At 41.8% G+C, this 27099-nt stretch overlaps 2 protein-coding genes across 11 annotated transcripts in view; both read left to right on the top strand.

Moving 5' to 3' along the window:
* The window catches only part of MBTPS2 (membrane bound transcription factor peptidase, site 2), a 260613-nt gene that overhangs the window by 8846 nt on the left and 224668 nt on the right, over positions 1 to 27099 (top strand). For 9 of the 10 annotated variants that reach the window (XR_009155372.1, XM_058185599.1, XM_058185598.1 and 6 more), the window contains exons 2-7: positions 466 to 611; positions 1423 to 1561; positions 3812 to 3915; positions 17617 to 17744; positions 19941 to 20059; positions 23064 to 23244. Coding sequence is in view for 9 of the 10 variants with exons in the window: in XM_058185599.1 (XP_058041582.1) it covers positions 466 to 611; positions 1423 to 1561; positions 3812 to 3915; positions 17617 to 17744; positions 19941 to 20059; positions 23064 to 23244 (817 nt within the window). In the remaining variant the exon portion in view is untranslated. Of the gene's footprint in view, positions 1 to 465; positions 612 to 1422; positions 1562 to 3811; positions 3916 to 17616; positions 17745 to 19940; positions 20060 to 23063; positions 23245 to 27099 lie in introns of those variants that run through there. The other variant, XM_058185602.1, reaches the window with a different exon arrangement.
* Positions 1 to 27099, top strand: part of LOC131199631 (uncharacterized) — a 124988-nt gene that overhangs the window by 2718 nt on the left and 95171 nt on the right. The gene's annotated exons all lie outside the window — the stretch shown is intronic.

The raw sequence follows: 27099 nt of genomic DNA, 5'->3' as shown, positions 1-27099 counted from the left end.
CAGAATCGGGAGCGTGCACAGTACTTCTGCGCATACACAGAACCTTCTGCACATGTGCAGAGCATCCATGATGACGTTCGGTCGGAGCCTCCAGCTGCCGCCACTACCGGTTCACTCGAACCAGGGTGAACTGGTAGAAACCCACCACTACCTTTCAGGAACAGGATAAACATAAGCAGGAGTGGAAGAATAAGAGAAAGAGGCAAATAATGTTCTGCTATTTTGGTGTCTTGTATATAGATAGGGCAGCTATTTTGTGAATGAACCATTTGCTCTTAATAACCATTTTGCTGGAATGTCCATCATGTCCTCAACATACCAGATGTTGGCTTGCTAGCCCTCATTAGTTACGGACACATTTTCCAGAAGTAAAAGAAAACATGAGATATTTGTGCAATCATACTTCTAATTTGCAAAGTTCTTGAGTTCCTTTTTTTGTTTTACCGTATTCACCTTCTCTTACAGTCATCTTCTCTGAAAGAGCCTTATGAGGAATGGCTTGTATCCTATGGACTGTCAGTCTCTCCATTCCATGTGCGATGGCAGACAGCTTTTTTCAACCGCCTTTTCTACACCTTTGGAAGATGGAAGCCAAGATTTCTTTATCTCTGGTATTGTTTCAGAAATATTACTGGAAATTCTTCCTTCCAATCCTTCCTATCAGAATGGTTACTGTTCTGAAGCTGATTGTTTATATGACAGCTAAATAGGATGCCCTTTTGTTTTAGTGTTGTTTTTTTTGTACAATGAATGCATGTTTTTATACTATGAATGCATGTGTAGGAAATTGGGAACTGTTTAGTATTTGAATTTGCCATGTATGAGATATAAAAACCCCAATTGTATATTCACAATTCAGAAACAAGTCTGGTTCACAAAATCAAAGGTTTATTGAAGAAAACATGAAAATAAAAAGAAAAGCGGTTGCAAGTGCAGTCTCTTAGACCCTTCCCAAATGAATTGAGTTCAAAGAGTGCAAGAAGCAGTTTTCAAGCTACATATTTTATACTCCTACACAATGCACCCCACACCTAAGAAGCCCTCCCAACTCCCCTTTATTCTCCTAGGTCATTCTCCAAGTTATTTTACACTTTAGAAGGGTCATCTTGACAATTCCTGTCTAACAAAGGCTATCTTAACATGTTTACTTCTAACTTCACCTTGGGTGAATGTTCCTTTCTTACTGATAGTGGTTTTGGCCAAAGCGTAGGTTCCTGTCTCCAAGAGAGCTTTTAGCAAGTCATAACACATTGTCTCTACTAATTACAATTTGTGGTCAGTTTGCAACAGTAAGAACATCATAGCTTTTTAATACATTAAACACTTTTATAAAAGAGTAACTTATTATTCATTTCTTTACATGTGTGCTTACCAAGTTGGAGATGATACTAATTTATAACAATATTTGCATGGTTGCTTCAGGTTTAACATAGGGATGGTTTTTGGCATAGCAGCTATGTTTGGTTCTGTGGTTCTGCTTGGGAAGACATTGACGCAGACTCTGTCACAGATGTTAATTGAAAACCCTGCACATCAAAGTGACCAAATGCTGCAGGTTGTGGTGAGTTTTATTTCTATATTTATAATCTTACCAGTGAAAGAAAACTTAAAATCAGTATTTTACAAGAAATCATTCAGACTTTTGCTATACCAATGTGTCGTAATATTTATTTTTATATTGTAAGATTTCTGGGGCTACTTTTCCAGAACTCAATGTTACCTAAAGTACCTATAATATATATAGGCAGAAAAAAAATGTTCAGGAAAAGGGAAAAAACACAACACCTGGATGCTGTATACTTATTGCAGGGATACAACTTTTAGTTACAGCTTGAAGTGCTGGCTTTGACCTTTAAAAACCTATAAGGTTGTCATCTAGATACTTACAAAACTGCGTTTTATAAATAGAATTGACTCATTACTCTGCTTTTTTCCTGGGGAAAGTTATAACTTATTCCCCATGTTAGCCAAAAACAAGAAATGTTTTTCTGTTGTGGCATTGACCACAACAAATTTACTTCCTCTCATCAAATTGATGTCCCAGATAATGTTAAAAATGGAGCTTTTCCAAAGGGCTTTTAATGTGCAAATTGTCATCTTTTTATATTGTTTTATTTTGGTTTACTGTGTTTTTAATACTTCGACATTAAATATAATTATATTTTATTAGAACATTTTTATTTTTTCCTGTTTTAATGTATTACCATTGTCATCTTATAAAAATGAGTAAACTGAATGAAAGCCTGCATAAAGTTTCAGTTTTTCACTGAGATCAAATTGGCCTTCTTTTGGACTTGCCACAATATAACTGTAGTCCAGACTTGGCAATGAATATAATATTAAATGCACATAGGTTTGTATTTATGAATGAGAGCTGAACTGAATGTTGTATGTGTATGGCATGTATGGCCTGTAAACACATAATATTTATGGAGAGGTGAGGTAACTTCCCCTCTCTATGTTGCATTTTTATTAATATGTTCTTAATATGCTCCATGGCATAGGGCCGGGCTATTTACGGGACCGCCTACTGCTACCGAATACCTCTCACCGACCCGTGCGCTCTCACAGAGAGGGACTCCTCAGGGTGCCGTCAGCTAGGCAGTGCTGTCTGGCGACACCCAGGGGAAGGGCCTTCTCTGTGGGGGCTCCCACCCTCTGGAACGAACTTCCCCCAGGACTCCGTCAACTTCCGGACCTCCGAACCTTTCGTCGCGAGCTTAAAACACATTTATTCATTTGCGCAGGACTGGATTAGTTTTTAAATTTATATTGGTTTTAAATGGGTTTTTATTATTTATATTGCTTTTTAATTCGGCTTTGTAGAATAAGTTTTTTAAATGTGGTTTTAGTGTGTATTTATATGTCTTTTACTTGCCTGTGAACCGCCCTGAGTCCCTCGGGAGATAGGGCGGTATATAAATGTGATAAATAAATAAATAAATAAATAAATAAATAAATAAATAAATAAATATTTTATTTGCAATAAGCAATCAAATAATACCAAGATAAAATTGTATAAGCACATTAAAATCAAAATATATGCCTTTTAACATGTTTTGCATTCATTTGATCTATGTACAGATTAATTCTATCTGTAGATAGCTATCCAAAACAGCTATATTGAATATAGTGGATTTTGAATAGCACTTTTTAAAATTGATTTTTACAATCAAGTCAATGTTTACTGTTCGCAATCATATAGCTTCTCTCCAGGATGAAGCATTTTAACATATTTTAAATAGACTTTACTAATCTGGTGCCCTCTGTGTGTTCTGGCTGGCCATATGTAAAGATTAGCTGAATCAAAGTTGAAAATTTGTGGAGGGACAACAGTTGGAAAAGTCTGATTTAGGCTAAATTTATTTTCTGTTTTAAGAACATAAAAAGAGGTAAATGTCTATGGAGACTTTCAATCACCCAGGTCGTAGTTGTTTTTTTCAAAAGGCAACTAGACTGTTGTTTTTTTCCTTGAAAATGTTTCACTTCTCATCCTAGAAGCTTCATCAATTCTTCAGGATAGAAGTGAAATGTTTTCAAGGAAAAAAATGAAGAAAAGTGCAATTGTCTTTTGAAAAAGCACCTTTGGGACAATAAAATGAAGTATGTTACTGCCTTTCTTCACTAGTCCTTGTGATTTGGAATTAGGGGTTATAATTTTCCTCTTTTCTATCTTAATTTTTTCATGAAAATGAGTTCATGCATGTGTAGGAGCTGAAAATCTAGTAGTTTTTAGGGCAGCTGTGTTAACAGAATGCAGGAAGACCAATCACTCTTGCTTCCTTGTATCTTGTTATGTCTTTGAAAACAGGTACCTGGTGTAAACCTTCCCATCAGCCAGCTGTCCTATTTCTTCACAGCAATCCTCATCAGTGGTATTATACATGAAGTTGGTCATGGAGTGGCAGCTATTAGGTAATGCAGTCCACATTTTGACTTTGTAACCAGAAAAATATCATTTGCTAGAAGCTTTAATTTCTATGATTTCTTAATTTCTCATGTTTACATATAAAGGTAGTCTTCGAGTTAAGAATGTAAAGGAGCCTGCTAATTACATTTGTAACCTGAGGATTTGTAGGAGTAAATTGCATAACTTGACTGTGATCACTCCCTGCTTTTGCCCACGCATTAGCTAATTGAATGAATTTGAAATTTGAATAAATTTGAATAAATAAATGTGCGGGTTGTTAAGTGCACATGAGGTATCTCAGAGTGGGGAAGGCCATGGAGGCCTAGCAATGGAACAGGCTACCTGCTTCAGACCACTCAAGGCCTCCCCTGACTCACTGGGATACTTCATGCTCCCTCCTATGAAGTTCCCACAATTGCTCCCCACCAATCCTGCCGCGTGGGGTCTCTTACCTTGTGAAGATCTGTTTCCTCTCTAGTCTCTCTCCCATGGTTTCTTTGCAGTCTTGGCATGCTTGCAAGCTGACGAGACTTTGAAGCAGAGAAATTGCTTGATTCAAGTCTCCGATTGACTTGCAAATGCCTTTTGCACCATTCTAGTACCAATAATAGAGTTGGAAGGGACCTTCGGGGTCATCTAGTCCAACCCCCTGCTCACGCAGGAGACCTATACTAGGGATTCAAACCGCCGAACTGGTGACCTTTCTGATCGACAAGCTCAGCATCTTAGCCACTGAGCCACCTAGTCAGGTTGTTCTCTGTGAACAGAGGCCTAACATACTGTAGTGCGAGATCAGTAGCGCAAGAGTTTGTGCTACTGATCTCGCATGATCTCTCAGTACTTTAGGCCTCTGTTTTCTGCAAATGCACTGAATCAGGCAATGGAACTGACAGCTCGCTAGATCGTTGTAAGGTAAATGAGTCTTCATAGGCCCAATGGCTATGGAGACCCAGGGGGTGGGAAATAGGCAGGGCAAATGTTGCGCCTCTGCCATTGTTCATAAGTGTGAATGACAGCTATAGTGCTGCAACATTTGTAATGTTGTAAGTTCTTGGGGGGAGGCTAGGTTATAACTTTGACCAGTCGCTAAGTGAACTGTTATAACTTGGATTATCTGTATGAGAATATATGGGCTTCCAAATAACAAGTAAGAAAATAAATTATCAAAAACAAACAAAATAGAAAAGAGATACTGTAAAATGGTCGAGAATCTTGGGATGATTTTCCGCTCAAAAGGAACTAGGCCACACTTTTTGAGTACATAGTATACCTAGCCGTAAGATCATCATCTGCTACCATGTTTCCCTGAAAATAAGACCCAAGCATAAAATAAGCCCTAGCATGATTTGTTAGAATGCTCCTAAGTATAAGCCCTACTCCCAAAATAAGCCCGAATTAAGAGCATCAGCCCTGGGGAGAGGAGGGTGGGCATGGCCAGCACAGGAGGTGGCGAGCAAGTGGGGGTCATGGCATGGCACCATCCCACCCCACTATCTGCCTTGCCTGTTCCATTTGGTTATAGTGCTGCACAACCTCATCAACTACAAGATTGCCAATAGAGATGCCAAGAAGGAGGGACAGGAGAAGGAAGAGAGTAAGAAGGAGAGGAAAGATGATAAGGAAAAGGAGAAGGAAAATAGTTCAAGAAAGAAGAGAAGAAGGAGAAGTACTGTAGTATTAGTAACCAGGTTTTCTATTTGTAAATTAAAAGCATTAAATTGCCCCAGGCTGCTCTGTTTGAAGGTTCTTCCCTGTCAGTGGCTTGGGAGGGACTGAGAGCCAGATGAGTTCACGCTGCCTGAAATGTGCTTGCAGTGGCTGCTGGACATGGAATGGGTGGCCTCATGCCTCTTCCTATGCCTGCTGCCGGTGCACCCGCAGCAGTCTCAGTTGCTGCAAGCAAGTAGCAAGCGAAAAGTGGAACTCACCTGCCACCCCTTGCACTATGGAAGGTGGTGAAACATAGAGAAGACCTATCCTCCCATCGGGAAAGAACTGGGAGGCATTTCAATAGAAGGTCAAGCCAGGTGTTGTTCAGATCACATCCTGGTGTGTTTTCAAAGGCAGAAGGTGCTGTGGCTGTTGCCCGTGCTGGGGTTTGCACGTCAGCAGCAAGATACTGCAGGATTTATTTTAAAAAGAGAGAGAGAGTGCAGCTCAGCCCCACCAACCTCCCTTGAATACCATTGACCCTTATCTAACTCCAGGCGGGGGCCAAGCACACAGAGGCCATGGTGTGGCACCAACCCCACCCTCTCTTGCCTCTCCTCAGGAAGAAACTTTGGATACAACATGCACAACATGCATGCACGATGAGAGTAAACAAGACAGTCTGTTGTCTTAGGCAAAAAAAAATTGAAGCTCCCCACCTCCTAATAAATACTGCAGTCTCTCGCCGCCGACGTATAAACCCAAACACGGGCAATAGCAGCTGCCTCTTCTCCCTTCCAAAACATGCCAGGACATGATCTAAATAACATCCGGCTTGACCTGCTATTGAAATACCTCCTGGCTCTTTCCGGAAGGGAGGGTGGCTGTTCTCTACATTTTGCCACTTCCACAGGGTGGTGGGTGAGTCACGCTTTTTGCTTTCAATGCACACACCGCTTGCAACAACTGGGACCGCTGTGGGTCGTTCAGGGCGGCTTGCAGGCTTTCCTGGACTAGGAAAGGATGAAGCCCGGGATCGTCGGTGCTGACATTGTAATCCTCTAAAGAACCTTGGAGATGAGTGGAAATCCAACATTCTTTCCAGTCTGCCTGCCTAGTAATCAGACTAGTCAGCTTTCTCCACTGAAAGACACACGTGTGTATGTCACATGTATGCATGCAATATGTACTGTGTTTTCCCCAAAATAAGCCTTAATGCTGCTTTTGGAGCCCAAAAAAATATAAGATCGGGTCTTATTTTCAGGAAAACATGTTATTAAGTGAGTCTCCTTCCCTAAAGGTGGACAATTAACTCCAACTTTATTAAACCCTCATTTTGAGGTCAGATGTTTGTCCCAAATTCTTGACATTTATTTCAAGAAGCATTTAGAGCTCATGCAAATGAAATTCTTGTTATATCTGTTTCCCCAAGCAGGAAAACAAATGCACATGTTGAAATGGAACAAGGAATGCCCTGAATCCAAATCTGAGTTTGGAGGTTTATGGCTAATTATCAGTAAAAAAATTTTTCCAGTAACTTAAGTTTTACCTCATTAGGTTTTGCTGATAACTTCCCCTCAAACTGAAATTTGGTGGTAGAGCGAAAGCTTGTATCATATGGACTTTTGGCATCATTTTGAATATAGTTATGTTACATACAGGCTAAGCAAATGCTTATACAAAGAATGAATGATGTAGAATATTGGGTTGAGGTAAATAGGTTGTCTCAGTACAATAGAATTTGGGTTGCTAAGGGTGTATGAGAACCAGCAAAATGTTTATTTATCTTTAATAAACTGAGAAAAGCATTCCTTAAACTTGATCCAAAATCCTGTGTTCTGCTTTGCTGCAAGGCAGATATGCTAAAATCCAACTATTTGAACACACCCGTCCTTGTAATATTAATGAGATAACAATAACAGAATAGCAGAGTTGGAAAGGGACCTTGTAGGTCATCTAGTCCAACACCCCCCTCCAACCAAGCAGGAGAGCCTATACCATTTTTGACAGATGGCAGTCCAGTTTCTTCTTGAAAGCTTCCAGTGGTGACGCTCCCACAACTTCTGAAGGCAAGCTTTTCCATTGTTTTTGATTGTTCTCATTGTCAGAAAATTTCTCCTTATTTCTAGGTTGGGGCAATTTTGGGGGCGCAAAGGAGGAAGGAGCAATCTCCCCTCCCTCCTCCATCTGTTTGTCCCACTGCAGGGCTGCCACAGAGCTCCTGCCTGCCAAAGCAGTAGCTTATCCAACAGTAGCTCATCCAACAGTAGCTCATCCAACAGCAGTAGCACTCCCACTCCCATCGGCCTCTGTGCTTGCCGCCTCCTGTAGGTGAAAAAAAATAAGACATCCCTGATAATAAGGCCTAATGTTTATTTTTGGATCCAAAAGAAAGTAAGACTGTGTCAGCCTCCGCATGCTGCTTTTATTGTTTTACTGCTCAGTTAATTGGTTTATTGCTGTCTTTAGTGCTAGGCATTGGAAAAGGGTACTGTATCTTTAATTATGGGCCAGCTGTTTCGGCTGCCATAGGTGGAGGGGGGAGGAGACTAATCCAGAATTGAAACTAATGAATTCAAAACCTCAGGAGCGGGTGATAACCCTCGCAGCCAACGGTTCGTGCATAGCAGAGATATGACATCATCTGAAGATGACCTCCACATGACGCTTGAGGGAGAAATGGATTGGACCCAGCTGTGACCTTTGGAGGCAGGTGGGATTTATGTGGGGACATGTATGTGTAAGACACGCCTACTTTTCAGAACTTGCTTTACTTAATTGCATTCAATTCATTCTCAGTAAAAGATACCTTTCTCTACAAACAATGGAGTGGGTTTTTTTCTTTCTTGAGTTTTGAAAGGAGGCACGAGTAACATTAAGCAAGTTCTCACTCCTTATCAGCCATCCAGGAACCTGCCATGGGGGCTGAAAAAGAAAATACCAGAAAGGTATGTCAGACCTGGGAATCGACCAGGAGGAGATGAGGGCTGCTGCTGGCACATCACACGAATCACAGGCTGAAGGAAAAACTGCAAATTGGCTGGAAAAGCTGCAATTAGAGGGACGACGTGAGAAGCCAAAATGGTCCGTGGGAGTTGGCAGATTACCAGAACTGGGGGAAACTCTCCCAGGAGTTACAATAAGAAAACGTAAGGGAGGATACTCTGCCTGGCAGCAGGAAGGAAAAATGAAGGAGGACCTGCAAATCGCAGAGGCAGTGAGACTTTATAAAGACGCCATCCGGAGATGACAGACCCGTGAGAGGTACAAATCATCTGCTCAGGATATCTCTGAGAAGGGAGGAGAAGAGCCACACCTGGGAGGGGCTGGAGAGCCTGCGTACGACAAAGAGGTGGCTGGGGCCCGGGAGCAATCAACTCAATCCCGGGGATCATAGCATCTAGTAGAGGCCTGGTTCCCCTTTCTGGACAGGCGCTGCCACATAGGCAGAAAAAGCCCAAGATTCCCCCTCTTCCTGGAAAATATAACGGGGAGCCAAAGGAACTTGGACAGTTTTTAGCTCAAGTGTGGAATCACATGGAGGATTGGGGAGAGGATTTTCTATCTGAGGTGGCCCATGTGAGGTGCGTAACCAGAGTTCTGGTAGGGGTGGCAGCAGATTGGCTTGTAACCCTTCATAATGAGGACTCCCCAGTGCTAAGAGATTATGATCAATTCATGGCAGCCCTAAGAGCGAGATTTGAGGATCCTTTGGCTGAGCGGAAAGCCAGGATCCGGATAAAATACCTCAAACAGGAGAAGGCCGGTAGCCGAATACAACCAAGAATTTTGTGAGCTGGTGCCCCACATGAGAGGGTAGTCGGAAATTGCTTTGTTGGAGAACTACAAAGATGGCCTGAATAAAGACATGTATGCACTTTGTCGGGTGCGCAAAGCCCCCCCTACCCTGCATGGTTGGTATACCCTGGCGGCGGAGATGGAGATCGATCTGGCAAGAGACCGCATCCCAGGCAGTCGAACCTGGAAGCAGACCCTTCTCCAGCCCCAGAAAGGAGCTCCGAAAAGTCCTGGAGTCACTGCCAGTGGGAAGCAGAGATCTACGGCTTGTTTCAGATGTGGAAAGGAAGGCCATCGGGCAGTCGATTGTGTGGTCAAGCTGGACCCCAAGACGACCCCTGGTGGAGGAAAAGGAGTTGTGAAACCATTTGCCAAGGCTCGAGAGGCTGCTAAGAAGGGAGCTGATGCTGAGGTCGCTCCTCCCACAAAGGAGGAGTTGGGAACTCCGACTAGCTCTGATGACAGCGGATCTGGGTCCGATTCCGATGAAGACCTTTTGGTGAGTTGGAAAAGAGGACCACTGACCATCCCAGTTAAATTGCATGTCCCTTCTACTGGAGCCCAGGGAAAGATGCTAGCTTTTTTGGACTCGGGGTGCACCAGGTGTGTCATCAGCCCCGAGGTGGTGGAGAAAATGGAACTCAAACTAAAAACTCTAAGTAGGCCCATAGCCTTTTGCCAGCTAGATGGGTCAGTAGCAGGGGGAGGTCCAGTCCATTTTATAATTGAACAAATAGAGATGATCATGAGAGATCACCGAGAAATCTTGAATTTTATTGTGACACCGGGGATGGACCAACCTGTCTTGTTGGGATTGCCTTGGCTCCGAAAATGGAACCTGCGAATAAATTGGAGAATGGGTGCTTTATGGTTTCTCTCCAAACCATGCAAGGGGAGAAGGGAGTCGCCAAAAGAGAGGAAGCCATGCCAACCGAAGTACTGACGTCAGTAATAGAACACTTGGAGGGGGAGGAAAGAATTTCCAAGGAATACTGGGACCTTTGAGAGGTATTTAGTGAGAAGGCCTCTGATGTGTTGCCCCCTCATAGACCCACAGACTGTAGCATTGAAATTCTTCCGGGGGTAAAGCTTCGTAAACCAGAAGCCTACCCCATGACGCAGAAAGAATTGGGGGAGTTACAGAACTTTATTGATAAAAACCTGGAATGAGGATTTATTCAACCAGCTAGGCCACAAGTAGCTGCCCCTGTAATGTTCCAGGAGAAGGATGGGTCCTTCTGCCTAGTGGTTGACTGTAGGAACTTGAACATTGTGTGTGTAGAAAACGTTTATCCTATGCCACTTATGAAGGATATGCTGGCCCATTTGACAAAGAGGAAGGTTTTCACCAAACTGGACTTGTGAGAGGCTTACTACAGAGTGCACATTAAGGAAGGAGATGAGTGCAAAACTGCTTTCAATTGTCCCCTGGGCTGTTTCCAATTTTGAATGCTCCCGTTTGGATTACAAGGAGCTCCGGCGGTGTTCATGCAATTGATAAATGAAGTACTCCATGAACATCTGTTCAACGGGTTCCTGGTTTATCTGAATGACATCCTTAGCTACACGAGACCATGGATGAACATGTGAAACTAGTAACAGGAGTTCTCAAAAAACTTTTGGCTGCAGAACTATATGTGAAACTGTCTAAATGCGACTTTCATCAAACCAAAATTGACTACTTGGGATACCGTATATCTCTGGAGGGACTGGACATGGATCCAGGGAAGATCCGCGCAGTGTTGGAATGGGCACCTCCGCACACTTGCAAACAGTTGCAGAGTTTTTGCGATTTGCCAATTTTTTATCACCAGTTCATTCCCTCTTTTGCAAAGATTGCCCTACCAATCACAAATCTCTTAAAAACAAAAGGGAATGGGAAGCCTAAACCGTCCCTACCACTAGAATGGTCAATGGAATGCCAAGCGGCATTTGAAAAACTAAAACGGCTGTTTGCTGCCAAACTGGTCCTCAAGCACCCCAACATGGAGGTCCCATTTGTGGTTCAAGCAGATGCCAGTGACATTGCCGTGGGAGCAGTCCTGCTCCAAGTGAATGCTGAAGGAAAGTTGCAACCTTGTGCATATACCTCTCGGAAACTGACGGATACTGAAAGGAGGTGTTGTATCTGCGCCCCCCAAGCCGGGCCTCTTGCCAGAAAGTGACTTGGAAAGTGAGGGGGAAGGGCCATCAGGACTTACCTCAGGAGCACCGGCTTCCCTGGCTCAGCTCCAGGAGCCAGAGACAGGCCAGGTGGAAGAGATAATGAGGCTTCTGTCCCCTGACTCTTTCCCCTCCCAGGCCACGCCTTCAGACCCAGCTGATGGCAATCAGGCTTGGTTGGACTCTAGGTTTCGTAGACAGGAGAGGAGGGAACAACAGAATCAGGGGTGGGGCAGGCTTAGGAAGTGCTGAGTCATGGAGCCACACCCCACAGGATATAAAGGCAGCAAGAACTGCTGTACCTCTTCGTAGCAGGCAAATCAACTGATTAACTAAGAGCTGAAGTTTGTTCCTGGGTGGCTCATCGACGTCGAGGGAGATAACAGAGACACTTGGCAGATGCTCGCTATTATGCTGCCAGAGCTGATAGTGCCGGCTAATTAAGCCATCACTCGGACGGAGGCAAAGGAGGACAGAACAGGAGGTGGGCTATATGGGAGAAGGAGGTGTTCGCTGTTCGCTGGGCTCTTCTAACGTGGAGACAGTTTCTGGAAGGAGTTAAATACCTGTTTGAAGTATGGACTGATCACAAAAATTTAGAAGCCTTAAAAACGCCCAGAAAACTGTCACCAAAACAAGCCCAGTGGGCCCAATACTTTAACTGTTTTAACTTCTCCTTGCATTACATTCCAGGAGGAAAGAATTTCCTGGCAGATGCTCTTTCACAGCTGCCACAATACAATAGTGCCCGCACTATTGTGCAACAGCTTGCAGCCCCAGCAGTTACCCGGGGCCAACTAAAGACTGATGCGTCCTTGCCGGATGACCTAACCAAGTTGTTGAAGGAGGCATTATAAACAGATGACTGGTTTCTAGCCCATTCAAATGAATGTACCCTCTGCGATGGCCTGGCCTGAGCGGGGGCTAAATTTTATGTCCCTGCTTGCATAAGGGAGACCATACTACAGCGTTGCCACAATGCCAAGATGGCTGGACATTTTGGATTTGTAAAACCCTACATCTATTGAAAAGACAGTTCTGGTGGCCGGGTCTGAAGAAGGACATTGAATCTTACATAGCAAGCTGCCCCATGTATGCAGCAGCTAAGAGACCACCCAGAAAACCACCAGGCCTATTGCAAACTGTTGCCTGCCCTGGAGCCCCATGGAGAGAAATATCTATGGATTTTATAGTGGAATTGCCCGAAAGTGGAGGAAATATGGTAATTTGGATAGTAACCGATTTATTCTCCAAACAAGTGCATTTCATCCCATGTTCAAAAATACCTTCAGCTAAAGCTTTAGCTAAACTATTTGTCCAACACTTCTACAGACTACATGGGGTGCCTGAACGCATAATCTCAGACCGTGGGGTTCTGTTCACTTCCCAATTCTGGAAGGAGTTTTTAAAACTACTAGGCTCCACCCAGGGGTTAAGCTCCACCCACCAACTTCAAACTAATGGGGCTTGTGAGAGATCCAATTCGATTCTGGAACAATACTTGAGATGTTACATTAATTATCAACAAGATAACTAGGTAGACATACTACCTTTTGCTGAGGTGGCCTATATATATAGCAGCAATGGATTCCCTCCTTTCAAGGTTGCTTCTGGACAACCTTCTGTTCCAATCCCAGAACTACCTGAAGAGAAACCATCGATTCCATCACTGGCTGATTGGATCGAATAGGTACAAAGCACCTGGAAGATAACCTGCAAGGCTTTAGATGAAGCACATTGATTGCATAAGAAGCAGGTGGATAAGAAAAGAGCTCCAGCCAAGAATTTCCAAGTGGGAGATAAAGTTTTTCTATCTACCAAATATTTGCAAACGACTCAAAAATCAAAAAAACTTGGACCTAAATATGTTGGTCCCTTCCCCATTATGAGGGTGATAAATCCTGTCACCGTAGTTGGAATTACCAAAAGCCTTGCGAAGAATTCACCCTGTATTCCATGTTAGTTTGTTGAAACCTGAACACACGTCGCCTATTAGATCAATAGCTACTACCCCTCCAGTGCCAATTCTCATTGAAGGAGAACAACATTTTGAAGTTAAAGAGATTCTAGATTCTAGAAAACATAGGGGTAGAGTCCAATACTTAGTGGCTTGGAAACATTTCCCTTTGTCCCAGGCAGAATGGGTGAATAAGGAGGATGTTCGAGCACCAAAGAAACTGGCATTGTTCTATGAAAAATACCCTGCTAAGCCATGACTAATCTCTTTTCCTTCTAGGATTTACGTCCTTTCTGCAGGACAGCCGAATGTCAGCCTCCGCATGCTGCTTTTATTGTTTTACTGCTCAGTTAATTGGTTTATTGCTGTCTTTAGTGCTAGGCATTGAAAAGGGGTACTGTATCTTTAATTATGGGCCAGCTGCCTCAGGAGCAGGCTGATAACCCTCGCAGTTTGTGCATAGCAGAGAAATGACATCATCTGAAGATGACCTCCACGTGATGCTTGAGGGAGAAATGAATTGGACCCAACTGTGACCTTTGGAGGCAGGTGGGATTTATGTGGGGACATGTATGTGTAAGACACGCCTACTATTCAGAACTTGCTTTACTTAATTGCATTCAGTTCATGACTGACAGACCGGGTCTTATTTTTGGGGAAACAGTAGATGTTCGCAGATCTGGGTTTTTTTATTATCTTTTCCACTATCTTCCTGGATATTGATGTTAGTTAATGTTAGTGACATTAAATCAATTCTCATAAACCTACCCGGGGGTTCTGAGCCCCGGCCGCCCATCTGACAACATCGGAGGGATGGAGAAGACTCAGGGAAGATCAGAGATGGAAAAGATGGGGGAAGCAGCCGCTAATCCTAGTTCTGTCCTGGACAGGGCTACACAGCAGGCAAGTCACTCCAGTAAGTTGGTCCTTCCACTGGCCGCCAGGCCGAAGGTCCGTGTGGAGAGGACTGAGAGGCTAGTGATCGGAGAGGATGCTCCCACCCTCAACACCTGTCACATCGCTGCCCGACTTCTTTTGCAACTACTTACGGCTGCTCGCAGTTAGACGCCACATGCTGCATTGCACTGGTGCTGTCAACTTGAGAGCAGGGGAATGTGACTGCTGACACAAGGGCAGCCACTCACGGCAGCATGCCACGTGGCTCATGTCAGTGCTGCTGCTTCCGGCAGAACAACACACGCCTCACGCCGGTCCCACCATTCACATCCACAATGTCGCAACACTATGCAACCTCCTGCCATGAGTTGTGGCATTGACATGACAAGCAATGCACATCCTGCCATGAGCGGCAGCACCTGCGTAATGAGCTATGTGGCATCTGGCTGCAAGCAGCTGCAGAAGAAGTTGGGCAGCAGCACAATGGGTTGGGGCATGGGAGCTGTGCCTGTGGTAGTCCTAAGGTAACTGGATAAGACATGCCCTGAAAATAAGACATGGTGCTTATTTTGGGGCTGAAAGAAAAAATAATTTGGGTTGCAAAAATAAGACCGGGTCTTATTTTTGGGGAAACACTACATATATTTGTTAATTGGTTAGCAAAAAGTACATCTATTTTTTCTGCTTGATTGGGTGGCCTGTAGTATATACATCTATAGCAATGTCATTCTTTTTTTCTTTTATATTGACCAATATGCATTCTAGGAAGTTTTCGTCTTTGGTTTTGTGCAGTTCTGTAGCAATACAGTTGTCTTTTACATATAGTGCAAATCTACCTCCTCTTTTATGGGGTCTGGGTTTTTTGAATAGTTTACTTCCTTCTATCAGTATGTTCCAGCCATGGGTTTCATCCCACCAAGTTTCTGTAATTCCAACTATATCGTATCTACCTTCATGTATTAATAATTCAAGTCCACCCTGTTTGTTCTGCAAACTTTGTGCATTTGTATATAGGCATTTGAGATCTTTATGTCTGACTCTGAGTATGCTTCCTATGTCTCCTGTTTGGTGTTTGAGTTTGTCTTCCTTCCCATTCCTCCTTACCTCATTATTTGATTTGGGGTTTTTGCTTGGAATTAGCTCCTGGAGATTGGCCATCGTCCCCCCTCAATTTTAGTTTAAAGTCCTCCTGATAAGTTGAGCCAGTCATTTTCCGAAAACATTCTTCCCAGTTTTTCTGATGTGGAGCCCCTTGCCAAAAGCCCATCATGGAGGTAGTGCACATCATGGTCCAGGAATCCAAAATTCTCTTGGTGACACCAATCCTTTAGCCAGTGGTTCACTTCTAGAATCCTTTCTTTTCTTACTGGATGTTGACCTTTCGTTGGCAGTACGGATGAAAAAACTACTTGTGCACCTAACTCCTTAACTTCCTTGCCTAGCTGCTCATAATCAGTAGTGCTTTCAGGTCCATTTTAGTGTCATTCGTCCCTACGTGTAGCAATAGAAAAGAATAGTAATCTGTGGGTTTAATTATTTTGGTTAGGTTCTCAGCTACATCATTGATTTTTGCTCCAGGAAGACAACGTATGTGTCTGGATTGACTGTCTGGTCTACAAACAGCTGGTTCTGTTCCCTTGAGAATTGAATCTCATATCACCAACAATCACCTTTTTTTTTCCTAGGGAGACTTGGGGTGCTTTTCTACCTGTCACAAGCACTTGATGATGCTATCTTTTTAGGGCCATTTGGTGATGCTTCTTTTCTGGGTGTCTGCATGTTTTCTTCCAGGGAGACTCTATGAAATTGATTGCTTAGCACAAGTGGGGCTGCATCAGAGTGGGTTGGGGTTTCATACTAGGTTTATGTTTTTTTCTATGAGTTATGTGTTTCCGTCTGTCTTCTAGATAGAAGAAGATAGAAATAATCAGCCATATATTAATACACTAAATTTCTCAAGATCAGTTGGACCAATTTTATTTCATCCCTATTACACAAATGTGTTGGAAAATTGTATAAGTATCTTGTGAAGTTCCTTTTAGAAGATTTGAAACCATCATACGATCAGTAGAGAGGCTTTGTGTTAACTCAATGGAAATATGACAAAAGTTGGAGAAGACATACTTTTATTTACTTTCTTTTCTTCAGATTTATCATGCTGTGGTTTAATATAGTTTAAAGCTATATTGTTGAAGTACTAGCCTTGTAGTACATTCTAACTATTGTGCCACCATAGGGCTTGTCTGATTCTGATTTCTATAGTCTATTTATTCATTTTATTTGTCAGATTTAGGTGCTGTCCATCTCGCAGAGTTATGCTCACAGTTACTTGTTGCTCATATTACCTATTATTGTATCGCCTACTTTGTCAGTTAGTACTTTTGTGTTTCTAATATGTTTCTAGTCTTGTGTTAAAAATGATGGCTGTTCTTATGTTCTAGCAAAACTAGCAAAAGCTAGTTTTGATCAAATGTCAGAGGGTGCCCCATTATCTTTCATAATATATAGTATCTGTGAAATGCTATAGCAGCAGTTCAGTTAGTAGTGTTCTGGTATATTGTAAAATTTTATCTCTTCGGAGATAAATTGGAATGAAAACCAGTTCTTTTGTGGGAAAGCAAACACGACTGCTTTAGAGACCATATATAATGAAGAATTACCTTCAGGACCCACAGTACAAACCTGTTTCACTTGATTCCATGATAACACAGAGTGACTGATAAGGAAAGATTTAACCTGAAATTCTTTTCTAATTGCTATTTCAGTATAAACTAAACCCTTATTGTCTTTATGTCTGCTACCATAGCTTTAGACTATTTCTTTTTCTTTCACTGAACAGATCTGTTATATTGTGCTGGTTAGACACTGAATAACAGATCAAAAAAACCCTTTCCTAACACCTTTGATCCTTAAACAAACCATAGTTGGTTATATACTGTACCCCTTTTTGGAGGGTAATAGTTCTTCCTCAGATTGTGGTAGAGGTTGTAGTCAGATAATTGAAGTAAAGCACACTGAATACTTAGAATGAAATTACATTAACTGCTATTCAGAATATGGTATGATTATTATTTTATTTATTCTGCAATACATTTCTCTTAGGTTAATGTCAATTCATCTGTATAACTATAGTAGTAGACATAGAAAATAAATTTCCATGCAGATAAAGTGTAGCATGTTGATCTGTTTGGTTACAAATATTTGATTCAATTTTTTTAAAAAAATTTCTATTGCTTTTTAGAGAGCAAGTTCGGTTTAATGGCTTTGGAATTTTTATATTTATTGTCTATCCTGGAGCATTTGTTGACCTATTCACTACTCACTTACAACTAATATCTCCCATTCAGCAGCTAAGAATATTTTGTGCAGGTAAGTTAAATGGGATTACTAGTGCAGTATATTTTACATTGTATCTGAAAGCATGGGTATTGCTAGACATACTGAGCATATCCTGCAAATTCTATAGGTCTAGCCAGGTTTTTGCATCATATTAAACATACTTAACACTTCTTAGAAATTGAGAGATGATTTTGCAATATGGAATATTCCAATTCTTCATTTTCCATTTTTTGTATATTCAAATTTATTTTTGAAATTTTTAAAATTTGTTGATAACACTGAATAGTCTAATCTGTGTAAAAACATTCTCCAATATGTTCAAAGTTATTGAAGTATTGAGGCTGCTAAGGCCAAACAGAAACATAACAAATGCTTGAACTATGTATATTACTGCTATTCAGATATTTTGGATAAATTAGTTTCTCTTGGTAATTTCTTTTTTTTTAAGTAAGATATATTTACTTACTTGTTCCAAGGTGTCAATTTCTCATGAAATTAAAATAGAATTTTAATTTATTTCTGATTAAGCCCCAAATATATATCATGTATTTGATTACCATGACAGCTGTTTTGTTCTCTTCATATTCAACCTATGATTGATTCCTATTACAGATTGCCGGATTTATATATAGCATATTTTGCTGCTGTAATATGAATCTCCATATATATTGTTTAAAATGAGAAAATGGAAGGAGCCCAGGTGTCCCTAATTTCCTTTCAATTTTCTTTTGAGGATATTAAGAAAGAAATCTTCGAGTTTCTTGGATATGTATGTCTTAGATTGGGCTATGTTTTCTTTCCTGTGCTTCTAATGATTTTTAATAATACTTTTTATATAATATTAAATATTAACAATCAGTTATTGAATTGTACAATTTATATATATTACTGGCAATTTGCTATATATATGAATAGTGTTTAGAATTGTTTCTCAGCATTTGTTCATATCTTGGCAGTAGAAGAGAATAGCAGAAATTGGTTAGGGGGGAAAAAAGGAACCATTGTAGATCACAATCTCAATCTGCTAATTGAGGTTGACTGTTAATAACGTTGGGATGATTTCAGATGGGAAATAAAGCACTTCACACAGTCATTTAATTTAGCCATTATAAATACTTCTGAATGAAGAGGCTCAGTATTCTCGATGAAATTATGCACCAGTTTAGTTTAAGACAGATGCAATTAAAGTGCTCTGTGAGTAAGATTTTCATTAAAAAGTAAGCCAGGTTTAAAAAGTAAATATATTCTTAGTTGCATTATTATAAACAAGTAGCTTGTTCTATATTCTTTATAACAACTGAGAGATTTGGGGAAATTCCAAGAAGTAGGAGTCATAAACAATGTACAAAATAGTAAAACTACATAAACTACAAAGCAAAAAAGATTGAAAAAGAGGAAAAAAAAACCCCATACCTTGGCAAGGGTTCAGGAGTCAGTCCTGACTGGTATTTGGATGGGAGACTAGTAGGCTATACCAGGTCTGAAAGTTAAACTAGGAAGTCAGAAACTTCCTATAAGAAGGCAACAGTCAACCAATTCTATATTGTCCACATAGATGTGTATACGAAGACCATGGGAGTCATACTTGCTTGGTAGGAGGTTTTTTTTTCTTGACCAAAATGACAGCCATGTATAATGAATAATTTTCTATTGTGTTTCTCTTTAAATTTAGCAAGTTTTGAATGTTGAGAGCATTTTGTATATAACAATATTTATTTCACTTAAGAGCAATCTTTGACTTATTTTATTTTATTTTATTTTCAAATTCCATTTGTGTTCTAATATAAAATGAGTAGTTCCATCTGTGAACTGAATTTTCCAGTTCATATTCTTGGCTATAATAGTACACAACTGTCATGGGCTACTCTGATTGTTCTATTTCATATTCATTTAGAAAATCACTCAGGATATTCATTTTTATTGCCACAGCTATGCTTGTCCTTTGTGCTGAGTGATCCCCAGTCATGTTTTATGACTATCCTATCCTTTTTTAAATGAAGACTTCTGTTAACCATTATCTTGGAGCATTCACCAGTACAGTTCAGTTACATTTAAACACTTCATTTTCAAAATCTTAATATTACCTTTACTCCTGAAGCAGAATTTATGAGATTTAGATTAAGTTGCTATTGTAGTAAAATAAAAAATAATTCTACATGTTAAAATTCTGTTTAGCTTATTCTTGCATGGGTAGACATTAAATGCTTTGTTTTTCTGGTTTTGCAGGTGTCTGGCATAACTTTGTGCTTGGTGTTGCGGGTCTTGTATTTCTCTTCTTTCTACCTGGTATTCTTTACCCATTTTATTACACTGGTGCAGGAGCACTTGTTACTGAAGTCACTCAGGTAACAGCATTATAAATTCACCTCTTTGGAAGAAAACTGTCATCTTTACAATCAAACATAGTGGTGCTTTTTCTCTTTTCTAAGAGTGCTGGTGACATGAACTTGGACTGTGTTGGCAAACCTATGGCATGCGTGCTGGAAGTGGCACGCAGAACCATCTCTCCAGACACGCGAGCCGTCGCCCGTTGATTGTCTGAGTTTTGGCGCACTCATATGCGCCGGCCAGCTGGTCTTCGTGCATGCATGCATGCCAGAAACTGGAAGACCAGGTGACCGGCATATGCATATGCGCAGGGAGCTCCTCTTCCAGTTTCCGGTGCTCCCGCACGTGGATGCTAGGGAGGTGCTCTTTCGGTATTTGGTGCTCATGCGTGTGTGCACTCCTATTTTGACACTCGGTGCCAAAAAGGTTTGCCAACACTGTACTAGGAGGTTCGTTATTTGGAAATTATGGTCATAAAACTCCTGATGCTCAGTGAAATTCTGTTTTTATGTTATGGTATTAATTAAGTTGGTTTTCCACATTATGTTATTGAAGTAATATTTGCCTAAAACTGGGCAAATATATATATATGAGATAACTCATACGCACACACACACACACACACACACACACACACACACACTCACTCACTATATACCATGATGGTGAATCTATGGCATGCGTGCCAGAGGTGGCACGCAGAGCCCTCTCTATGGGCATGCATGCTGTCGCCAGCTGCTCTTCTGGTTATTGGTGCGCACATGCGTTTCAGCCAGCTAGTCTTCATGGGTGCCGGAGTGCTGGAAAATGTCCGGAAAATGCCCCGAAAAACAGCCAAAAAACAGACCATTTTTGGGGCCATTTTCAGGCTGTTTTTGGGGGCATTTTTCAGGGCATTTTGCCTGAAAAATGGTCCTAAAAATGGTCAAGGTAAAGGTAAAGGTTCCCCTCGCCAACCCTGGGGGGCGGTGCTCATCTCCGTTTCAAAGCCGAAGAGCCAGCGCTGTCCGAAGACGTCTCTGTGGTCATGTGGCCGGCATGACTCAATGCCAAAGGCGCACGGAACGCAGTTACCTTCCCACCAAAGGTGGTCCCTATTTTTTCTACTTGCATTTTTATGTGCTTTCGAAATTGCTAGGTTGGCAGAAGCTGGGACAAGTAATGGGAGCTCACCCCATTACACGGCAGCACTAGGGATTCGAACCGCTGAACTGCCAACCTTTCGATCGACAAGCTCAACGTCCTAGCCCCTGAGCCACCACGTTCCTATGTTTTCCAACCCAAAAAAAACAGCCTAAAAATGCCCCAAAAACAAACATGTGCACCGGCCAGCTGGTCTTCGGGTTTCCGGCACTCCGGTGTGCGCATATGCACGTGTATGGATGCACATTTTGGTTTGGGCACTTGGTGCCAAAAAGGTTCGCCATCACTGCAAATATAATATAATATAATATAATATAATATATAATATAATATAATATAATATAGTACAATATAATATAATATAATATAATATAATATAATATAATATAATATAATATAATATAATATAATAATATAATATAATATAATATAATATAATATAATATAATATAATATAATATAATATAATATAATATAATAATACACCACACCACACCACACCACACCACTCATGCATCATCATGAAATCTCCAGAACGGTAAAGCCTACAAACTTGAAATTTGGCACTTATGTTCCTCTTGCCTTCTAGGTGCTCACTAAGAAAGGATTTTTCAAAATGACTATCAGATAATTAGTATTTCTTATATTATTATTAACACACTCTGATGCTAAGGAATGAGACGTTCTACTCCCCCCCTCCTAAAAAGAACTCTGTTCCAACTGTCATGTGGGAGTGGCCAGTGTGTGACTTATCTGACCTGCAGGCTGCGAGTTCAGACATTCTACTCCTCACCTGAAAGGGAGAGAAGGGGATAAGATAGGAGAGGCTTCTGTGGCGCAAGCCTGAGGGGAGAAGAGGATAGGAGAGGATCAATGGGGCCAGCCTGAGGGAGAGAAGGGATAAGATAGGAGAAGCCTCTGTGGGGCAAGCCTGAGAGAGAGAAGGGGAGAGGAGAGGCCGATTGTAACAATTCGTTAATTTTCAAGCTGTAAGTGTCAATTTATCAAGCCCGATCACATAGTTTCGTAGTGGAGCACAGGTATCCAGCTTGTGTTTGTGTGTATAAAATATATCTCCTGTTTCCCTGAAAATAAGACCTCCCCAGATAATAAGCCCAATCGGGCTTTTGAGCGCATGCACTAAAATAAGCCCTTCCCGAAAATAAGCCGCCCTCGAAAATATTTAAATGCATGCGCAGCCAGTCCCCACCATTTTTTCTGGTTAAGGTTAGGGAGACAGAGCTGAAAATCAGGTAAGATGGCAAGAGAAACCCCATCTAGTTCCATGCGCGCCAAAATAATAAGACCTCCTTGAAAATAAGGCCAAAGATATGTATATTTTTAATTAAAACTTTTGTTTTTTTTTACATTGAATACTCTTTGAAGTGGAAAGACAGGATATAAAATAAAGAAAATGAAACTCTGTTTCATAATAATTAACTTTATTACTACTGCTTTTCTTTGCTAAGATATATGTGGTATTAATAGTGAAGTATATGAAATAAACCTAATCCTATGTGATATAATGAAATATAAACAGGTCTACATATGAATGCAATCAATTAATCAGATTTAAGTGTAAAAACATTCTATTAAAATGGGAAAGATTTGATACTGAGAAAAATCACATTTGCATCAGGAGTATGTTACTGATATTGAAGTGGCTATTCATATCATTTTACTTAGTGCTAATCACTGTTTATCAATCTGGATGGCCAGAATAATCAGAAGAGAAAAGACTTTTTTTTTTCATACTCCACTCGTTGGTTTAAAGGGAAGTTTCCTTCACTCATTCCTCTCAAGATCAAGGTTAAACTACCATGCCAACCAAACAAAACTAAGTGGTCCAGGATTTTTGAACTTCTTTTTCTTTTTTAGGATTCTCCTGCTAATGGTCCTAGAGGTCTTTTTGTTGGTGACCTTGTCACCAGTCTGCAAGATTGCTCAGTTTATAATGTAGAAGACTGGAATGCCTGCCTGGGAAAGATCTATCAGAAGCCACAAAACGGCTATTGCATAAAATCATCAATACTACAGCAACTAAGCTTCTCAACTAGAGGTACAATTGTTTCTAGATTGCATCTAATTGTATTTTTAATGATACATTGTAGGTTATTCTTATATAACTGAAGAATCACCCGGAGATGTAAGGAAAACAGTTTCCCCCATCTGAATAAAAGATTGGCTTCTCTGTCATGAGGGCCTGCAGACTTAGTTTGGGCCCATTGTCAGTCCTGCAGCCATCTTTAAATGGGAGTCTTCAGGGCTGCCACAGTGGTGGCTGGGCAAGCAGTGGGAACAGGAGGGAGGAGATGGAGATAGTGTGGGGGTTGCAATCATAGCAACATTCTTTTCCCTGGGAATCAAGGACGTCTTGCCAGCACCTGGGGAGGCATGAACAGAAGTCAACTAGATTTGGGACAGTAACCAGATTGGACCACATGATGTATATGTGGACTGAAGGGAAGGAACTTTGATTTTACTTTGGGTGGGGAAAACACGGGGCTTTAAGATTCGGGGTTTTCCCAGATGTGCCAATATGACTTTTCTAATAAATCTATACCTTGAGGAAGATGCCTACCTCGGAGTTTTGATTCTGTTGGGGGTGTTACTTAGAACCCCGACACCCAGTCTGGCCAGTGACAAGCAGCTTCCTGCTTGCTGCTTACTGGCTAGTTCGAATAAGCAGCTTCAGGGATTGGGGCATGCCAGTCAATCAACAAGGGGCTTGCAGTTCAGCCCGATGAGACAAAGGAAGCAAGCTTCTTGTTGATTGGCTGCTGCTAAAGCCTCAATCCCTGAAGCTGTCCTGAAGTGGGAGGCTGCTGTGACCCTCCCCACAGCATTACTATTACTGAGGCCTGCTGGCCACTTATCCCCAAGCCGAAGTGTTTTATTAGAAGCTGGCAAAAATGTTTTCCTTAGATTTCACTTTCTTACAGCTTCATCTGAATAAAACACTTTGGCTTCTCTGCCAGTGGGTCAGCCTCTTCTAGAACTCTCAAGATCTTCAAAAAATAAGTAATTCATGGGAAATGGGGTGGGGAAGAGTAAGTGGAATACTGGATGTTAGCAAAGCAGGCCCAGTCTGTGGAGACCTGGCAGGGCAGGATGGGGGGAAGTAATTGTGGGGACCCTAGGGGAGCATGAGGTATCTCATTGGATTGGGGGAGGCCTTGAATGGTCTGCTTCAGGACTAGGCCCCACATGCTCTTCCCCACACTGAGATACCTCATGTGCTTTTAATGACCTGTGTATTTGATTAACAAATGCATTGGGGAAAGCAGAGAGTGATCACGTTCATTTAATGTGATTCAATCAAATGAATCCTCGGTTTACGAATGTAATTGCCAGGCTCTATTGCTGTGATGGCAAACCTATGGCATGCATGCCAGAGGTGGCATACAGCGCCCTTTCTGTGGGCATGTGACCCGTCATCTCAGTTCAGTTCCGCTGCGCATGTGCACACACCTCCCACCAGCCAGCTGGTCTTCAGGTCTCTGCCACACATGTGTGGGGGCAAGTGCATGGGGGGGCTGCATGTGCATGTGGGGAGTTGGGGCACATGCAGGGGACATGTGTGAATACGCGGGGGCCACACACACATTGCATTTTGGGGGTTCGGGCACGCACACTTTGTGCACTTGGTCCAGAAAAGGTTAGCCATCCCTGCTGTATTGCATTTGTATCTCGATTACCTGTATAATGAGAGTGAGGGAGAGTCTCAGGGAAGTCCTGCCTTAGCACTTGGCCACCACAGGTGCCACCCTCGACACGAGTCCTGTGACCATGCCCACCATGGCCACGCCCACCCACCCCAGCACTGTCCCCCACTGGTCCTCCAAGATCAAACACAACCCTGATGCAGCCCTCAGTGAAATTGAGACTGACACCCCTGACCTATAGCCTGTTAGTGCAAAATAATATTGTGAATTTGTTGGGCTGTTCCTATGTTTCGGTCTCCCAGGTAGCCTCTTTCTAGCAAATTAATCTATGTAAATCAGTCAGTGCTCCCTTTCTCTGCTATTTACCTCTCAAAACTCATATTTGTGGAAAGAGAGAGAGAAAGAAAAGCAGGTTAGCCAATGCTTTACTATTGGGAACATTGTGTGGGGAAAGAATAAACCAGGGCGCCAATTGGTCATTGGTCCATAGAGGAAGAAAAATCCCAAAGAAATAGTGGGTTGAAGTAGTTTTCACCAAATCTGCCTGTAAACGGCTTCCAGAGGAAGCCCTTTAACAGTTTTGCAGTGTTTGCTCTGGAGCAGAATCTAAGCTGATGAATTTGAAGAGTTTGGCTTGGCTTTCCTCACAGCACTGTCAGAATATATAAGGACACCATAAATTTCAGAACATATCTGTTGTTGTTAGTTGCGAAGTCGTGTCTGACCCATCATGCCCTCATGGACAATGTTCCTCCAGGCTTTCCTGTCCTCTACCATCCTCTGGAGTCCATTTAAGCTCACACCTACTGCTTCAGTGACTCCATCCAGCCACCTCATTCTCTGCCATCCCCTTCTTCTTTTGCCCTCAATCTTTCCCAGCATTAGGCTCTTCTCCAGTGAGTCCTTCCTTCTCATTAGGTAGCCAAAGTATTTTGAGTTTCATCTTCAGGACCTGGTCTTCTAAAGAGCAGTCAGAGTTGATCTCCTCTAGGACTGACCAGTTTGATTGCCTTGCAGTCCAAGGGACTCCAGCACCATAGTTCAAAGGCCTCAATTCTTTGGCACTCAGCCTTTCTTATGGTACAACTTTCACAGCCATACATTGCAACTGGGAAAACCACAGCCTTGACTATACGCACTTTTGTTGGCAGAGTAATGTCTCTGCTTTTTACTATGCTATCTAGATTTGCCATAGCTTTCCTTCCCAGGAGCAAACATCTTTTAATTTCTTGGCTGCAGTCCCCATCTGCACTGATCTTGGAACCCAGGAAAATAAAATCTGTCACTACCTCCATTTCTTCCCCATCTATTTGCCAGGAATTGAGAGGGCTGGATGCCATGAGCTTAGTTTTCTTAATGTTGAGTTTCAAGCCAACTTTTGCACTCTCCTTCTTTACCCACATCATTTCCTCTTCACTTTCTGCCATCTGCATATCTAAGGTTGTTGATATTTATCCCGGCAATCTTAATTCCAACTTTTGATTCATCTAGTCCTGCCTTTCTCATGATGTGCTCTGCATATAAGTTAAATAGGCTGGGCGACAGTATACAGCCTTGCTGAATTTCTTTCACAATTTTGAACCAATCAGTGGTTCCGTGTCCAGTTCTGACTGTTGCTTCTTGACCCGCATATAGGTTTCTCAAGAGACAAATAAGATGGTCTGGTACTCTCATCTCTTTAAGAACTTGCCATAATTTGTTGTGATCCACACAATCAAAGGCTTTAGCATAGTCAGTGAAGCAGACGTAAATGTTTTTCTGGAACTCCCTAGCTTTCCCCATGATCCAGCGTATATTAGCAGTTTGATCTCTAGTTCCTCTGCCTCTTCGAAATCCTGCCTATACTTCTGGTAGTTCTGCTGGAGCCTAGCTTGTAGGATTTTAAGCATAACCTTACTAGCATGTGAAATGAGTGCAATGTTTCGACAGTTTGAACATTCTTTGGCATTGCCTTTCTTTGGAATTGGAATGTAAACTGACCTTTTTCAATCCTGTGGCCACTATTGAGTTTTCCAAATTTGCTGGCAAATTGGGTGTAGCACTTTTACTGCGTTGTCTTTTAAGATTTTGAATAGCTCAGATGGAATACTATCCCCTCCACTAGCTTTTTTGTTGCTCAGATTTCCTAAGGCCCATTTGACTTCACTTTCTAAGATGTCTGGCTCGAGGTCAGTGACCACCCCATCGTGGTTATCAGGGATGTTAAGCTCGTTCTTGTATAGTTCTTCTGTGTAATTTTGCCACCTCTT

Source organism: Ahaetulla prasina, chromosome 5 (genome assembly GCF_028640845.1).
Source record: "Ahaetulla prasina isolate Xishuangbanna chromosome 5, ASM2864084v1, whole genome shotgun sequence".
Taxonomy (NCBI): Eukaryota; Metazoa; Chordata; class Lepidosauria; order Squamata; family Colubridae; genus Ahaetulla; species Ahaetulla prasina.
The sequence above is the reverse complement of the archived record's forward strand: the minus strand, read 5'-3'. Positions and strand labels throughout refer to the sequence as shown.